The sequence below is a fragment of the Orbicella franksi genome, chromosome 11, assembly GCF_964199315.1.
Source record: "Orbicella franksi chromosome 11, jaOrbFran1.1, whole genome shotgun sequence".
In the NCBI taxonomy this organism is placed as follows: domain Eukaryota; kingdom Metazoa; phylum Cnidaria; class Anthozoa; order Scleractinia; family Merulinidae; genus Orbicella; species Orbicella franksi.
The window spans coordinates 14,659,548-14,675,651 of NC_138155.1; the positions used below are offsets into that span (position 1 = coordinate 14,659,548).

Below are 16,104 nucleotides of genomic sequence, written 5' to 3' on the forward strand. Positions count from 1 at the left end.
GCCGTCGCCGTCGCCGTCGTATATGCGTAAGGTCCGATAAACGACTTACTAACCGAAAGTGAGGTCTTTACGGGAAAATCACAAACCGAGACCTTGCCGTATTGACCAATCATGTCCTCGTGTGAAAAAGAGCCTCCGAAAAAGCAAAAGTTTACGCAACTTAAACGTAAGTGTCACAAACAGCAAATTACAAGCAAATTCTTGCCAGCTGACCGTGTAGTAGAGTGCGGCAATTCCAGATGTTCGTACCTTATTTTGCACAGAAAAACGTCTGTAAACACGCAACCAGTTCTTGGAACTCCTATTTTCCAAGCTCCTGTGACTTTTTGTTTGCCATAAAAAAGCTTTGAATAGCCCCAGTCTTGTTTTGTTTTTCGCTCGTCCAATGTCGTATTCAGAAACCTGAAAAAACAAATCTCGCCGAGGCCGACATTTCATTCAGAAAAACTGTGAAGCGAGTGATCACGTCAAAGTTGGCTAAATATAACGCGAAACCTTATTGGTCTAAGCCATTTATATAGACAAGTTGAAAATTTATATAAACAAGTGTCCATTTGACGCGAAATACGCGCAAATATCTGTCCAAGGATAACTATGGAGGCTTTTTTTCCCTTCGGGATCTTCGAAAAATTGGGGAACATCTCTCCGATATTCTCCAGTTTTAGCTGGGGGATATCCAGTTACGTGACGCGTTTAGACCAATCGCGTGCAAGCAAATATATCTCATGGAGTGAATGTCGGCAAGTTCGTGCTAAAAACCTCATTGTAGAGGTCAACGAAAAGTTAGAAGGTCCTAGAGGTGCGCGCGTGTTTTTTAAGTACAGTATGCCCGAGTACCACTACAGGACGATGTTTTTATTAACATGAGTAATTCTGCGAAGAGAAAATCTCATCAAGTAGTTCAAGTAAATAAAAAAAAGCTAAGTGAATAAAAAGCTAAAACTTTTCCTCGTAAATTTTGTTTATAACATCAGAAAACCGGCTTGAAGCATGTATTTCTTCGGCGAACTTAGCTATCCTGTCGTTACATAGTTTCTAGATATTCAGCTTCATTGGGTCTTTTGATAAGAACAGATCGAGAGTTGTGTGGGTAGAGAGCGCGTGTGCAGGCCATAGACATCTTTAATTACTCCTACAATCACTGGAACTGGGCAAACTTTTCTCCCCTCAATGTGCAGGGTTCGCGCTGTTACTATTGTCAAGCTTTTTTTTAACTTAATGTGTATATATTTCTGTAAAATTGTAAATATGCGAGTCATAATAAAGTTGTTGTTGTTGTTGTTGCATTGGAACAAGATCGCGAAGTTGCTGTTTTGAAGAGAGCTTGCGGGACAAAGTGCGCCGGTAAAATTTGAAATTTGAAGCCCTAAGAAAGATCATAATTTTACCGATGATAGAGTCACGTGACGATATATACAAGAATATCATCCAACTAGGGGTGGGGTAAAGGACTTCTACAGCGACTACAATAAACAAAAAAATTGACAAGACGATTGGTTGTAAGCAAACCTTTTATTCTTTCTCGTGTAAATGTCACCCTAAACTTTCGTAAACACAGGTTTTCATTATACGAGATTGAACTACAAGTAAAGATGAAAATTTGCTATTCGTGATTATAACAAATGTGCAGAGGAAAAAATGGAAGTTAAATGCTGCTGAAACACTTCTTGAACGTAATACTATACACTGACACGCGGCTGCGTTCCAAAAAACGCACAGCTTGACACCTGAGGGGAAGAAAGAGAGAACCATAGTATTCACTGTTTTTTTAAAATATCATACCAGCTACTGACCCAACCTTGTCACCACATTTCTTTCATTACCAGGGCCCTCTTTGTCAGTCGATTCCAAGATGAAAGCAACTTCAACGGTTACCGCCATCTTTGATTTGAAAGCTAGGCAAAACTGAAAACTAGGCTGAGCTTGACTGTAGTTGATTGTTTTTAGATCTGGACCGGCCACACCTTAACATTAAGAGATGCTGGGTTTGCAGAAGAAGTGTTCACACTCGGTGACGTCACAAAAACGAAGCTCTAAGAAGGGAACACTTTCCAGGCCAACGAACTTCTACTTATAAACGTGTCCATTCTCTGAAATCCTTCACTTGTTAGCCAAACGTTAAAGCAGTTGCTGGAAAGTTCAGCTTTGTATGCCGCATATGGCGAATTGAATAATTGCGTCCAACTAATTTTTCGGTTTTTCTCCCCTTTTTCTTGAAGTCTTGCACGCTATCTATGGATTCCAGAGACATTTTTTATACGAGCAAAGGTACTGATCTGTCTTAATTTTGGCGCTGGTTTGACCCAAAACGCAACAAAATTGTTGTGGTAGAGTCACTTTGAATAAGCAAGAACTAAGTTTTTTTTTTTTGCCTGAACAACTCTCTTATTTGATAAGGTTGCTTTGGCTGCACTGTCCCGAGCTGCTACACCCCCAATTTATGCACATACTCTGGTAAGAGCAGTATCAGCGAGGACCCAGGGATCCACAGTGTGGACAAATATTGGCTGTGGAATACAAATAAAAAATGAATTATTTCACCTAAGGATAAAAGAACCTTGTGTTTTAAACTGCACAAGACGAGATGAGAAAGAAACGAAAAAGAAAAAGAAAGAAACGGCGAGCCCTTCTGGCTGTCGATCTTTTGACATCTTCTCTCACTTGAAATTTTCTTGTCTTGTTTCGATGTTTCACCATATAACAGCATTAATTTTCTCAAAATTATCGTTGGGATTCTTTGAAAATCCCAACAGAAGCAAAAAATACAACTGAGAAAAGAAGGAGCGACAAAAGCTCTTTATATAGTTTGGAATTATAACCCTTTCTGATTATGTTAACAAATGTGAAATGTTAATTGATCAATATGACAATATAAATACAATATAGATACAAACGATTTTCATTCGCAGTTTGTCCAATCGTGCACGGCCTAGGATGGATTTTGCCAAAGGTGAAACATAGGAGATAATTTATTCCATGCATATTTAGATTTATAACTCACGTCCATGTCTTCTCCAAAACGACCGTCCATTCTCATTCCTGTCGAATTTAAACGATATCGTAGTGAGGTATGTGTTTAGAGAGTGATATGAAAAAAACATTGAATTCATTTGCTCACCGTATATATTACTACTGAAAAGCAAATGTCTAATCGTCAAAATTACCTGTAACATCACTTAGTTCTTGCCTGACAATATTCTCCTCTTCAACTGAGTAAGAAAAAGAAACAAAGGAAATGTTAAGTTAAAGATATTAAAATTAATTAATTAATCACACACAGATAATTAATTGAATGTTTTATGCTGTAGGCATCGATGCATATATATCTATGGGCATTTTGCCGAGAGCAGGGGAACTGTTCCTAAGGAAGTGCCCCGCGCGCAAACCTCATATGATAAATTAGTAGCAAACAATAAAAAAGCACGCGAAAACCTTACATGATAAATTGGCAGCAAACCAAGAAAACAGCGCGCGAAAACCTTATATGATAAATTGTTAGCAAAGAATGAAAACAACGCACACAAAAATCATATGATAAATTGAAAACAAACAATGAATATAGCGCGCGCAAACCTCATATAAAACATTAGAAGCAAACAATATCCCAAAAACCGAATCTAATAATTGTTTTATTATACACTGAAGGAAAAAAAAATGGAAGTCATGTTTTTGCTTCTTCACCGACGGCAAGCAACACAAAGCGCGCGAACTTGACATGATTACCCGTGACCTTGAGTGTCCTTGACGTGTTATTGTATGATCTGCAGAGATGACGTCACAAGCGCTGATTTCGAAAATTCACTGTACGCTTTCGGCCAGTCAGAAAAGAGATAGTGAGTTCGATGTATAATAATACTTGCAATACAACCGAAAAACCATACGAATCCTGGGTATTATTTTCGTGATCCGGGAGAGGAATGTACCACCGCAGGCTAACTTTTTTTCCTCTCTGCAGATTCTGCCTATGACATTGTATCGACGAACTGTAAACAAGACGTCTTTAAGTAATCCGCGGTAAACACGAACACATTTTTCGGGTCTGAGTTTTCGAGAAACGTAGAGACTCTGACTTTTTCGGGTCTGAGTTTTCGTTTTCGAGCGTCTCAGTTTACGGGTCTGAGGTCTGAGTTTTCAATCTCGCAAGTTACGCAAGAAAATCCAAAGTAAACCAAATGATGGAAACCAAACACTAAGCTGACTTACATGTAAATGGCAAATGAGTCGTTAGAAAACTAAATCAAATTGAAATGTCGTCTAGGACAGTAGATTTTTCTTCCACTCCCTTGCAAACAACAAGGTGTGGGTGGTAGTGAGATGGGGGGGGGGAGGGGGGGGTCCTTTCTCCATTGCCACTATGTCATGGTACTTCGTTCCACCTCTACATCCTCCCTGAATGGGGCAGGAAGGATAAAAACAGTACGCTCTGGACAAATATCGTTTCTTTTTTTAACAATCCATTCAGTCATTATTCCGTTTATTTTTGAGATTCAGATCATTTGAACCATCTTGTTTTTGTAGATATTCTTGAGTTACCGTCCCATTTACCGTAACACGAATACAACTGCATTTTGGCAGGGTTGTCGGAAACGTCATGTTGGCATGTTGTGTGACAAATAGGGCATGGCGATTTCACATTGATGTAAACTGAGCTAGTAGATAAGAATTAACAATTACCGGAAATTCCTGTGTGACCATACTAAGATAGCTAATACAAGAATAGGATCGAGTAGAATTACGGACAGTTCGAGAATTGTACTTGATGTGATTAAATGGTGACTGTGTGATTAAAATACTTCTAAGACATCTTGTGACTTTTGGAGAGCACTAAAGTAGAGGGGACATTCTCCAAACGTGGCACCTCCGACGGGACCGCTATCTACATGGTTGTGAGTATAATTTAGTCCTAAATTCTATTTAAACCTACGCTTCCGACGGAGATGGAGAACGCAAAGGGAAAACTGCAAACGAAACTTAGGCAACTAGAAATCCATGCTAAGAGAACGGAACAAGTGCTAGATTCAGGATCTGTAGATGCTATCGAGAGACATACGGGAGCATTAAGGTCTACAATATCTGAAGCGGACGAGTTAAAGCGTGCGTTGGAAGCCTTAAAGATAGAAGCAAAGGAAGATCTTGGTGACATAGGCACGTGGAATGCCGCGATTGACCTTCAGTTGCTGAAAGCTGACGAAGAGGTTGGGAAGCTTCGCAAATGGCTCGAAGACAGAAGACGCCAAGAAGAGACGACCGCGCGTGAAGATCAACTCAAATTCGAGATGAAACTGCATGAAGAAAAGATGAAACTTCAGACCAATCTCACTACGAAAGAGAGCCACGAGGGAGGCGGGTCACCTAAACAAACACAAGCGAAACTACCAAAGATCGAGATTAAAAGGTTCGAAGGCTCTTATTTGGATTGGCCGAGGTTCTGGGGTCAGTTCACGGAGACGATCGACAAGGCCGAAATAGCACCTATCAATAAATTTACCTATTTATGTGGGCTACTGGGTCCAAAGGTTAAAGCCGCTGTGGAAGCCTTGCCGTTTACAGCTGAGGGTTATAATAGAGCCAAGTCGATATTACTAAGCAATTATGGGAAGGAATCCGAAGTAACAAAGGCGTACGTCAAAGAAATAATGGCTCTCCCTGTCATCACAAGCGCCAACCCTAGGAGGATAAGCGAGTTTAGCGAAACATTGACGTACTGTGTCCAAGCGCTGGAAACAATGAATAAACTCAGTGAAGTTAATGGAAACGTACCAATGACACTGGATAAACTGCCAGCAATTCGGGGAGACCTAGTACGAATGGATCCGGAATGGGAGAAATGGAATTTCGCTCAGTTGTCAGAGGCAGTAAGACTTTGGACAAAAAGAAACCCGGTTGAAGAACGAGAAACATCGGAGCAACTTAATTCCAAACGTGACCGCTCAAATAAGCTCTTCCAAGCACGTGGTGGCGACGGTAAGCCAAACAAATGCGTTTATTGTAGTGATGTGACGCACAGATCGTCGGAATGCCAGAAGATCTCAACCGTGAACGAACGAAAGCAGTTTCTCGCGAAAAAGAAGTTATGTTTTAATTGTGCAACACCGAATCACCGCGCCGCAGAGTGTTTCAGCAAGAAAACATGTTTACATTGTCACAAACGCCATCACTCTTCAATATGTGATCGTGAACAAACAGACAGCGGGAAGCAGACGTTGATGACAGCCAGTGAGAACAATGAAGGAATCATGCCAGTCTTAACAGTAAAGGTCGATGGTATTACCTGTCGCGCGTTGATAGATACCGGCGCGGGGAGCTCATATGCATCTGCGAAGCTGTTGGATCTCCTAAAGAAAAAGCCAAGTGAAACGAAAACAAAACGTGTGGATATGCTAATCAGCTCAAAAGTAACCAAACTAGAAGTGTACGACACCGTCGTAGAATCCTTGGACGGGAGTTATCAGATGTCTGTAAAACTGACGAGAGTGAACAAAGCAGAGCTGTTGTCGATTGACAACCCAAACTACGGACAATTGATAAACAAGTACCCGCATTTGCACGGAGTCAAAATCACAGACCGTGACAAGAAGGACCAACTTCCCATACATGTCGTACTAGGAAGCGGGGAATATGCGCGCGTAAAAACTGAGACAAAGCCTCAAATTGGACAGGATGGGGAACCGGTGGCGGAGAAAACTAAACTGGGATGGTTTATCATGAGTCCTGGATCAGAATTTGACCACAACACGATGCTGCTGACGCAAACATCACAGAGCGACTACGAGGACCTGTGCAGGCTTGACATACTAGGGCTTGCAGACACACCAGAACATGACCAGAGCATAGTGCACGCAGAATTTAAGGAACAACTACAACGCTCACCGGAAGGATGGTATGAAACCGGACTACCATGGCGAGGCAATCATCCAGACCTACCAACAAACGAACAAGGAAGTATACGACGCCTGTCAAGTCTGACCAGAAAACTGCAGCGCCTTAACCTCACCGATGAGTACGATGCCATTATACGAGAGCAACTCCAGAACAAAGTAGTTGAAGTTGCACCAGAAGAAATCGTGGGGAAAGAATTCTACATCCCACACAAAGCAGTGGTTAGAGAAACGGCTGAAACGACCAAGATGCGCATAGTCTATGATGCTTCTGCAAGAGCAACGCCAGAGTCACCGTCGCTGAACGAGTGCCTTTATCCTGGCCCTCCATTGCAAAACAAGCTTTGGGACATACTAGTGAGACAGAGAGCATACCCCATAGCTGTAACTGCAGACATCCAGAAAGCCTTCTTGCAAATACGAATCCGGGAGTGTGAACGTGACGCATTAAGATTCCATTGGAGGAAAAGTGAACACGGGAAGTTAGAGATACTACGTTTCACTCGTGCGCTGTTCGGTCTAGCCCCATCGCCCTTTCTACTCGGTGGCGTAATCGAAGCTCATTTAGATGCTTGGGAAGAACGAGAACCAGAGATAGTGGCAGAGCTTCGACGCAGCTTGTATGTCGATGATCTACTCACCGGTGGACGAAATACAAGCCAGGCCCAGCAGCGTAAAGAGAAAGCCGTTCAGATATTCAGCGACGCAACGTTCCAACTCCACAAGTGCCATTCCAACGTCAAACAGCTAGAGGAAGATCCAAACCTGATCGTCCCCCCTGAAGAGCAGTCATTTGCCAAACAACAACTAAATGTTAAACCAAGTGAATCTAAGATGTTGGGACTCAAGTGGGACAAACAGCATGACACCTTAGCGGTAGTGATACCCAAAGAAGAAACCCAGCCAACCAAGCGAGGAATCCTGGGAAAGATGGCTAAGATTTATGATCCCTTAGGCCTGATTGCACCATTGACGCTCACTGCAAAGCAGATTTATCGTGAGTTGTGTGAATCCAAAGTACAATGGGATGCGAAGATCAACGGAGAACTCCTACGGCGCTGGAAAAAATGGGAGGAGCAATTACCTCGTGAACAGCAAGTACCGTGATCAATAGCACGATATCAAGAAGCAGTACAAGAAGTGGAACTACACTCTTTCGGGGACGCATCAGAACGAGGAATAGGAGCGGCAGTCTATGCAGTTGTACGCCAACCATCAGGCAACACTCAACGATTAGTGGTCGCCAAGAGTCGACTTGCTAAACAGGGACTGACTATTCCACGCCTAGAATTGATTGCAGCGCACATGGCTACCAATCTATTGATAAACGTGCGGAACGCCCTAGATAACGTGCCCTCCCCAAAGGTGTTTGGATGGTTAGACAGCACCGTCGCACTTCATTGGATCAAGGGAAATGGCCAGTACAAACAGTTTGTCGCGCATCGAGTTGCCAAGATACAATTACACAAGGAGATCGAGTGGAGGTACGTTCCTACGGATGAAAACCCTGCAGACCTAGCGAGCAGAGGTGCTCCAGTTCAATCAGCACTTTGGCAACAGGGACCGGCGTGGCTCCAGGACAAGTCCAAGTGGCCAATCAACCCAGTCACTCGATCGTCACCAGCATCAGAAATGGAAGCCAAAGTCATTAGGGAAGTGCTCCACCTAGCGCAAACCAAACCAGAGCCAGACGAGTTCGACGAACTCCTCGAACGCAACAGCTTGCGCCGAACTTTAAGAGTCGGCGCATGGATCAAGAGATTCATCCATAACTGCAAGCGTAAAGAGAAGAAACTTGGGCCCCTACTCACAGAAGAAATAGAAGACGTACGTGGTTGGTGGATTAAGCGAGTCCAACGGCGAGACAGAGAAACCACGGACTACCCTCAAATTAGCGGGCAACTCAACCTGAAACCCAATGAAGAGGGAGTAATGACCTGCCACGGCCGGATACAAGGGCAAACTCCGATATACCTACCGAACAGTGCAAGTTTTACAGGAAAACTGGTCCAACAAGTTCATTGCGCGACGCTGCATGGGGGAGTCGCTCTGACAATGGCAGCAGTGAGAGAGAGATACTGGGTACCGAAGCTTCGTAGCTTGGTCAAATCGGTCCGAAGTAAGTGCTATGGTTGCAAGAGATTCAATGCAACTCCAGCAAGAAACCCAATACCTGGTCAGTTACCGGAAGATCGGACCACAGTTGGCGCTGCATTTGAAGTCATCGGTACAGATTTCGCTGGGCCAGTGAAGTACAAACAGGGAAAGAAAAGTCAAGGAAACGCCTACCTGGCTATCTTCACTTGCAGCCTTTCAAGGGTTATACACTTAGAGTTAATGGCCAGCCTGGAGACGGACAACTTTATCACATGTCTCAAGCGTTTCATCGCTCGTCGTGGACGACCACGGGTCATCTACTCAGATAATGGCGGTACCTTCATCAAAGCTGAGAAATGGCTACGGGAGTTACGAAAGGATGAGCGTCTCCAGGGTCTTCTAGAACAACACGAGATCTCATGGAAATTCAACTTGAGCCGCGCCCCTTGGTGGGGGGGGGGGGAGGGGGGGTCAGTTTGAGAGATTAATTGGAGTCGTGAAATCTTCCATGTTCAAAGCTATTGGTGGAGCTACTCTAACCTGGTCTGAGCTCAGTGAAGTGCTACTCGACTTTGAAACGCAGATTAATCGCCGTCCATTAAGCTATGTGGAAGACGACGTCGAGTTACCAATCTTAACGCCCGCAACCTTCTTGTACCAGCGAACAAACCAGTTACCAGAAGAGGAGACCTGGAGGATAACAGATCGAGACATCCGGAGGCGTGCTAAGTATCTGCGAACCTGCAAGGACAAGATGTGGAGTCGCTGGCAGAGAGAATACCTTACAGCACTAAGAGAAAGAGACAACCTGACGCACGCAGTGACCAAGTTCCAACCTAAGAAAGGAGACGTCGTCATAGTGAAAACCGACAGCAAGAATCGTGGAACATGGCCGCTGGCCATAGTGAATGAAGTGTACCCGGGCAGCGACGGCGTCATACGCGCGGTTCAACTCAAAACCGCGAAAAGCATGCTGGAACGACCAGTACAACATTTGTACCCATTGGAACTCGAGTGTGATCTCAACACTCCAGTGGCAGACCCGCGCTTAAACCCACAGGCTCAGGATTTCCGCCCTAAAAGAGATGCAGCATCAGCAGCAAGGGTACGAATGAAACAACTTGCGGATGCTGAGCAATGTGAACTATGAACAGAAATCAAACAAGTTGCGGATGTTGAACAATGTGAAATACGAACGGTAAATCAGTTCGTGAAAACTGATCCATTAGCAGTAGAATATATCATTGTTTTGTTTGAGGGAATCAGTACACAGCCTGAACTGTGAAATTTGAAATCGTCAATAGGAAGTGACGTTGATCGAGGACTGATTATCGTTTTGTTACCGCTCATATGTGATTTAATAGTTCAAGACTCAAATCGCGTGATTGAAACAGAATTATGACATATGCTTCGATAGCGAACCATATGAGGGGAGTGTGTGTCGGAAACGTCATGTTGGCATGTTGTGTGACAAATAGGGCATGGCGATTTCACATTGATGTAAACTGAGCTAGTAGATAAGAATTAACAATTACCGGAAATTCCTGTGTGACCATACTAAGATAGCTAATACAAGAATAGGATCGAGTAGAATTACGGACAGTTCGAGAATTGTACTTGATGTGATTAAATGGTGACTGTGTGATTAAAATACTTCTAAGACATCTTGTGACTTTTGGAGAGCACTAAAGTAGAGGGGACATTCTCCAAAGGGTTAATGAAAATAAATTTGCCTCCGCAAGATTTTTTTTTTCTTCGTGAACCACGTTAAAACTATCTCAATTAATCTTCAGAGCAATTTAGTTGCGTGCAAAATCTAATTCAATTTTTTTAGTTCTCATAGATCGCAAACATATTGCCATCTCGTTCCTTATGAACTCTGACAACAACAGCAGTAAAATTAACAAGAAATTATCAATACAAATTTGGATGTAATTTCGTTGCATTAAAGGGGTTTTGTGGTCAATATTGACAGAAGCAACATTATATTACTTTCGTTGAAAGTAAAAGTTCCAAAGCGGAAAACAAGACGCTGTACTAACCTGCGATCATACCAAAGGCAACATTAAACGCAAGAAAGATTTCCCCTGGCAATACTGGCCTAGCAACGATTACACGTAATGAGATGTTTATCTCAGTCGTATGTCCTTTTTGATCCTTTGGTGGGCCGGAGAGCAGGGAGCTGTATTTCCTCATTGTTTACATTAGGTTGCGGCAAATAGACACCACCTCTGACGTCTTTCCTTGACTGTCTCGTTTGCACGCTAATAATTTAAAAAAAAAAAAAAATGCCCCGCCACCAGTAATGCCAGGCGATTTTTTCGATCCGAAAGAACAGCGAATATTTTCAAAACCAAGGAAAAACCTTTAGGTGAGATCGACATCTCGAAGTCCTGTCATCTGACCTTTGAATCTGTAACGCGTCACGCCTTCCGAAAACGAGAAAATTGATGCAAACATGCAAAGGGTTTGCCGAAGTCCCAAAATTAAATTCAGGGAAAAGCTTCGCTCACTATGAACTTGCGGTTTGTTCTACTAAATAGCAAAAGAAGACCAGCGAACTCAGGATCTACTCTGTTTTTCCATGCAGCGTGACGTTAAAAATAGAATTTTCGCGGGAAAATTTAGCCTAAATAATGGTAAGGATTTGGCAAGTTTGAAATGTTTCCATAGGTTAATAACGATGTCACAGCTTGAATATTCTATTCTGCAGTCCAGCTAACTATTTTTTGCAAATATTTTAGTAAATCATGGATAACAATCGCAGAAAGTCAGTATAAGGTGATATTCTTCGCTAAAAATTTGGCGGGAAATATTTCTGGCTAATGTTTTTTTTTGGACTTTGCGAGACCAATTACTCCGATTTGCCTGTAGATACCAATTTTAACTAAACTGGATATTGATAACAGTGCAAAAGACTATCACAAAAATGTCTTTCTGTGGAAATAAACTGCCGCACTTTTGAAACACGACTCGCTGAAAATGGCTAAAATTTGGGTCACGCTCATATTAACGAATCGGCGGCGATATTTGGCACCTCGTGAAAAACGTAGAATTAATGCGAAAGACCTCTAATATTTTTCAATCAACTAATAAGGGGACAAATATTATCTCACGAAAATAAGAGTTTCTGGAATTTGTAGGAAGTATCTTTTAGGCTCACCTAAAGTTGCCCGAAATTTTGGCCATTTTAAACCGCTTGAGAGGCCAAAATCATAATGTGGTGATATCTCGAACAAAAACGGACGCCTACCTCGGCAAATGTCATGGTTGTTAATCTTTTCGGATAGCTTTTACACTGTGAAAAGATGAATGTAAATGGCCGACCTCGATCTTTTGGTACTGTCCAGTTTTCTCTGACAATGGCACTTAAAAACGTTTTCCGCGCGTTAATGGACATATTTATTCCACAGTCAATAACTGGTTAATTTTGACCAGGCTCACGACAACCTTGTAAATCCCGATGGACAATGTAGGCAATAACATTTTGCGTATGGTAATGAATTCGTTTATTCTACAGTGAAGCCTGTATTAAGCGGACACCCTTGGGACCCTCACTAGTGTCCGCTTAATACAGGGTGTCCGCTCTAAACAGGTCCTTATCTATTGTGCATTATTATATGGCTGTGTCTCACAAGGACTGGGAACTACCGAATTCACGAATTTGATTGGCCGAAATCGATATTGACAGCGGTCTAGATTTTCCCATCTAGACCGGCATCTGTAGACCGGTTTCATTTTGCGTTGAAAAAGTAGCAAACTAAAATACAAAAATGTTCACCATTTTCTTTTATTTTCTTCGCAATCATTTATGGAAGTGCCAAAAAGCCTGATGACAAAAAAAGAAGTAAAGAGGACGAGCAAATTTCGGCAGGTTTAAGTTAAGCTCATCGCCGTTCGCTAGCAAAATGTCAGGAAACCAGTTATATTAAACGAATTAAAGTTTTCTTCTTTGCCATATAAGAAACATCTTATTAACCGAGCTAAGTCGGTCTGTATGGGAGAATCTTGACCGAGGTCAAGATTCTCCCATACAGACCGAATTAGCTCGGTTAATAAGAGCTAAATAATACTTAATTATTAAGAAACCAGAAACTGCATGGGACCGCATACGATAAACGCTGCCAACGTAGGATCTACAAGAGATCTGATCAGCCAAAAAAAAAAAAAAATGTATAAAGACAAACAAACCCTTATTAACTCTCGTGTAACTCAATGTAACACAGTGTAAGATCAAAGACTGCTCGTAGCACAATGTCCAGTCAGTCAATGCATCAATCTGGAATAATCTACTTAGCTTTAAAACGACATCACTTAAAGGAGTCTGAGCTTAGCTTTAGAAGTACAAAGCGCTTGAAGTGTCCGCTTATTGCAGGTTTTGTGCAACAAAATGGCTTAATATTGGTGTCCGCAGCTTTCGTACTCTCTTTTATTTTCCCAATCTTTAGTTTCAAACGTGCTTAAAGTAATGGTGAATTTTATTTCTGTCAAATCCTAACGGAAAGTGCTTTTTTTAGCTGTTGAAATCGTCTTTTTGGAGCAAAACTGTGTCCGGGCTCTGGAACCGAGTTTAAGGACCTTGTGACGTCACTGGTTGTATTCACGCAAGAAGCGCTATAGATTCTCTCTTGTTTTCACTTGATTTATTCAAGTTTATTCTTCATATTGTCGATACCTACTAGTTTTCTACCTTGTAATTTCTGTCCAGCCTTGACAGGAAATACACATCATAAACTTTGGAGGGCGCCAGAGAGTGTAGATTCACCAAAATAAATGCTACAGATTAGAACAGCTTAGTATACTTTTCGAACATCTCGAGTACTCGATTGGAGATTTCGAAGACGAGTGTGGCAACTTTTATATCACGTCCTGAAGCCTAAACACGATATTTCGTCGTCTGTTTTCAGCCTGGTTCTGAAATTTGGATTCTCACGTTTATCTAAGGTCTATTAACAAGGTTCGAATGTATCCTCAGCAACTTTACTGCATTAACGTATCAGCCATCCGCACAATCACGAAGTTATTAACGGTCCACAAGCTTTGAGTCGAGTACTTCTTTGCACACAGAGGGCATCTTTTTATGATACTAATAAGTGAGAGTTCTTTTGGTAGACAAATGTATCTTTGAAAATTGTGATCCGCAGCAGGGTTTGCTTTATCGCCGCATACGTATCAGTGTAAACAAAGCGGGAATTTCGCTTCTCTTTTACGCGTATCTCCCAATTGCAATATTTCACGGCCGATGGATTACTTTGAGTTCTTTAGCACATACTTATGTCTATGATCTTCATTTAATAGTATCCAAGTTCAAAGCAATTCGTTAAAACGTCACTAGTTTACACTCCTTTCGAAGGTTCATTAAACAGAATTTGAACTAATTTGCATGTATGACCTTTCGCCGCCGACATTGTCACGCTTTCTCTCGTTTCCTGAAAACATACCTGTAGGGTCATGGCAGCTTAGTTTACCTTTTCATTGTTTTAAATTCGCTCCCTCCATATAAAAGAAGAGGGTTTCTTAAATTGTTGCTGTTGTGATAACTTGTAGGATGTAGCAGATACAACTGGACTAAAGGTCACTGTGGCACAATCTCGTCCGCTGTGAAACTCACAAAGCGTCCAGTTTCCTCGAAGCGAAGCGACTCGAAAACTCGAAGCGTTGTTGCTGCGATTCGTGCAGCAGCAGTCCGGATAATATTTTCAAAAGCCGCTTTCTCTTGTTTTCATGACTTTTTTACTTTATGAGTGTAGATATTGTTTAATTGAGTGCTGACCATTTCACCAAGAGTCCCGATCATTTTGCGATCTAAGAACTCCCACTCGTTTGCTTGCGTACATAAAATATCCTGCAAATATCCAATTAAATAGACTGGAAAGCCCCAGGATCGACTCTCGACCTCTTCATGCTTAAGGCTACTGTTATTATCTGCTTTACAGCTCTGAGATGTCCTTAAGATGCTTTTTGGGGGGGCTTCGACCAGTAATCTCTTCTCCCATAATCACTCTAAATTTTTCTGCGCGGCATGAGAGTAATACAACCAGTGACGTCACTAGGCTGTTTTGGCCGCGCCAAAATGGCCGCCAATTTTGGGCTTAACCAGCCAACTTCGAACGGCTGAAAAAGCAGTTTCCGCTTACCGTATGCGAAAAAAAGTTTGCAGTGTTTCCAAGTAAGGTTGAAACTTTATTACTAAGCAAAAATCTCACATACAAAAATTTCGTTTCAGTGGCACTTTAAACAGTAAATGTGGGAAGAAAATTTTGAGACTCAAGCTGGCGTCCAGTTAACAGAGGGTGTCCGCTTAATATGGGGTCTGCTTAACAGGTTTCACTGTAATTCAACAGAGTGTTGGAATACCACAGTGGGCCACTTTTGATATCTTAAATTTCAGCTTGGTAGTGAGGCTTAGGGGACACACAGAAAAGAAATGAATAAACATCTCATTCAATTTCCTTTATTTGTGTCCTCTAAGTCCTCACTATCAAGCTGAATTTTAATATATCTTAATCAGTCTAGTTTATCTGCATACTTGCAGCAGGCCACCAGTTTGAAAGAGTTATTATTTGGTGTTCCTTCGAACTCTGGGTTAGAAAATTAAAAAGGAAGCATACTCCATTTTTGATGCATGTTTCTGAGACATTGAAGTTAAAAAAGGTGTCCGCCCTTGCTTTCAATCTACTCAGTCACTCAATACTAAATTACTGGTTCTTTGCATTAAATTTGTCCTAGAGTTGTTCTGTTCTTCTGAAAGTTGGTTAAAAGCAAACGAGGAAGAGTATGGTTAAGTCCATTTCAAAGATATGACAACCGTTTTGCGCGCGAACTGTTATGAGACATAATTATATAATAATTACTGGTTATATGTGACCATGTACACAAGAATAGTTCTAATCCCTACTAATACTCTGCATACATGCATACATGCATACATATATACTTTACTTGGTAAAGCAGGTTAATGAAGAAGAGTGGCGGAAAATGCTGACTAGACCTGCTCCAACAGCAATAAATCACAAATAGTTTCATGCAAAAGTAAGTAAAAGAACAAAAAATAATAATAAAATGCATGACAATTATGCAAATTTATATAAACGGTAGGACTAACAAGCGGCAGATTACGGTATATCAA

General features: G+C 41.8%; 3 protein-coding genes across 3 annotated transcripts; all 3 read left to right on the forward strand.

Annotated features, from left to right (window-relative positions):
* Positions 1 to 4,626: 4,626 nt before the first annotated feature.
* LOC145502829 (uncharacterized) lies at positions 4,627 to 7,990 on the forward strand. Its single transcript, XM_081482220.1, has one exon. The coding sequence runs from the start codon at positions 4,938 to 4,940 to the stop codon at positions 7,983 to 7,985; it is 3,048 nt and encodes a 1,015-aa protein (XP_081338346.1). The 5' UTR covers positions 4,627 to 4,937; the 3' UTR covers positions 7,986 to 7,990.
* Positions 7,991 to 8,183: 193 nt separating this feature from the next.
* Positions 8,184 to 9,455, forward strand: LOC145502132 (uncharacterized). Its single transcript, XM_081481407.1, has one exon. The coding sequence runs from the start codon at positions 8,184 to 8,186 to the stop codon at positions 9,453 to 9,455; it is 1,272 nt and encodes a 423-aa protein (XP_081337533.1).
* LOC145502830 (uncharacterized) lies at positions 9,330 to 10,687 on the forward strand. Its single transcript, XM_081482221.1, has 2 exons — positions 9,330 to 9,369; positions 9,459 to 10,687. The coding sequence occupies exon 2, from the start codon at positions 9,484 to 9,486 to the stop codon at positions 10,123 to 10,125; it is 642 nt and encodes a 213-aa protein (XP_081338347.1). The 5' UTR covers positions 9,330 to 9,369; positions 9,459 to 9,483; the 3' UTR covers positions 10,126 to 10,687.
* The last annotated feature ends 5,417 nt before the right edge of the window (positions 10,688 to 16,104 follow it).

Excerpts from the sequence above, each read along its gene's own strand:
- LOC145502829 (XM_081482220.1), top strand. The coding sequence starts at position 4,938 with ATGGAGAACGCAAAGGGAAAACTGCAAACGAAACTTAGGCAACTAGAA.
- LOC145502132 (XM_081481407.1), top strand. The coding sequence starts at position 8,184 with ATGGCTACCAATCTATTGATAAACGTGCGGAACGCCCTAGATAACGTG.
- LOC145502830 (XM_081482221.1), top strand. The coding sequence starts at position 9,484 with ATGTTCAAAGCTATTGGTGGAGCTACTCTAACCTGGTCTGAGCTCAGT.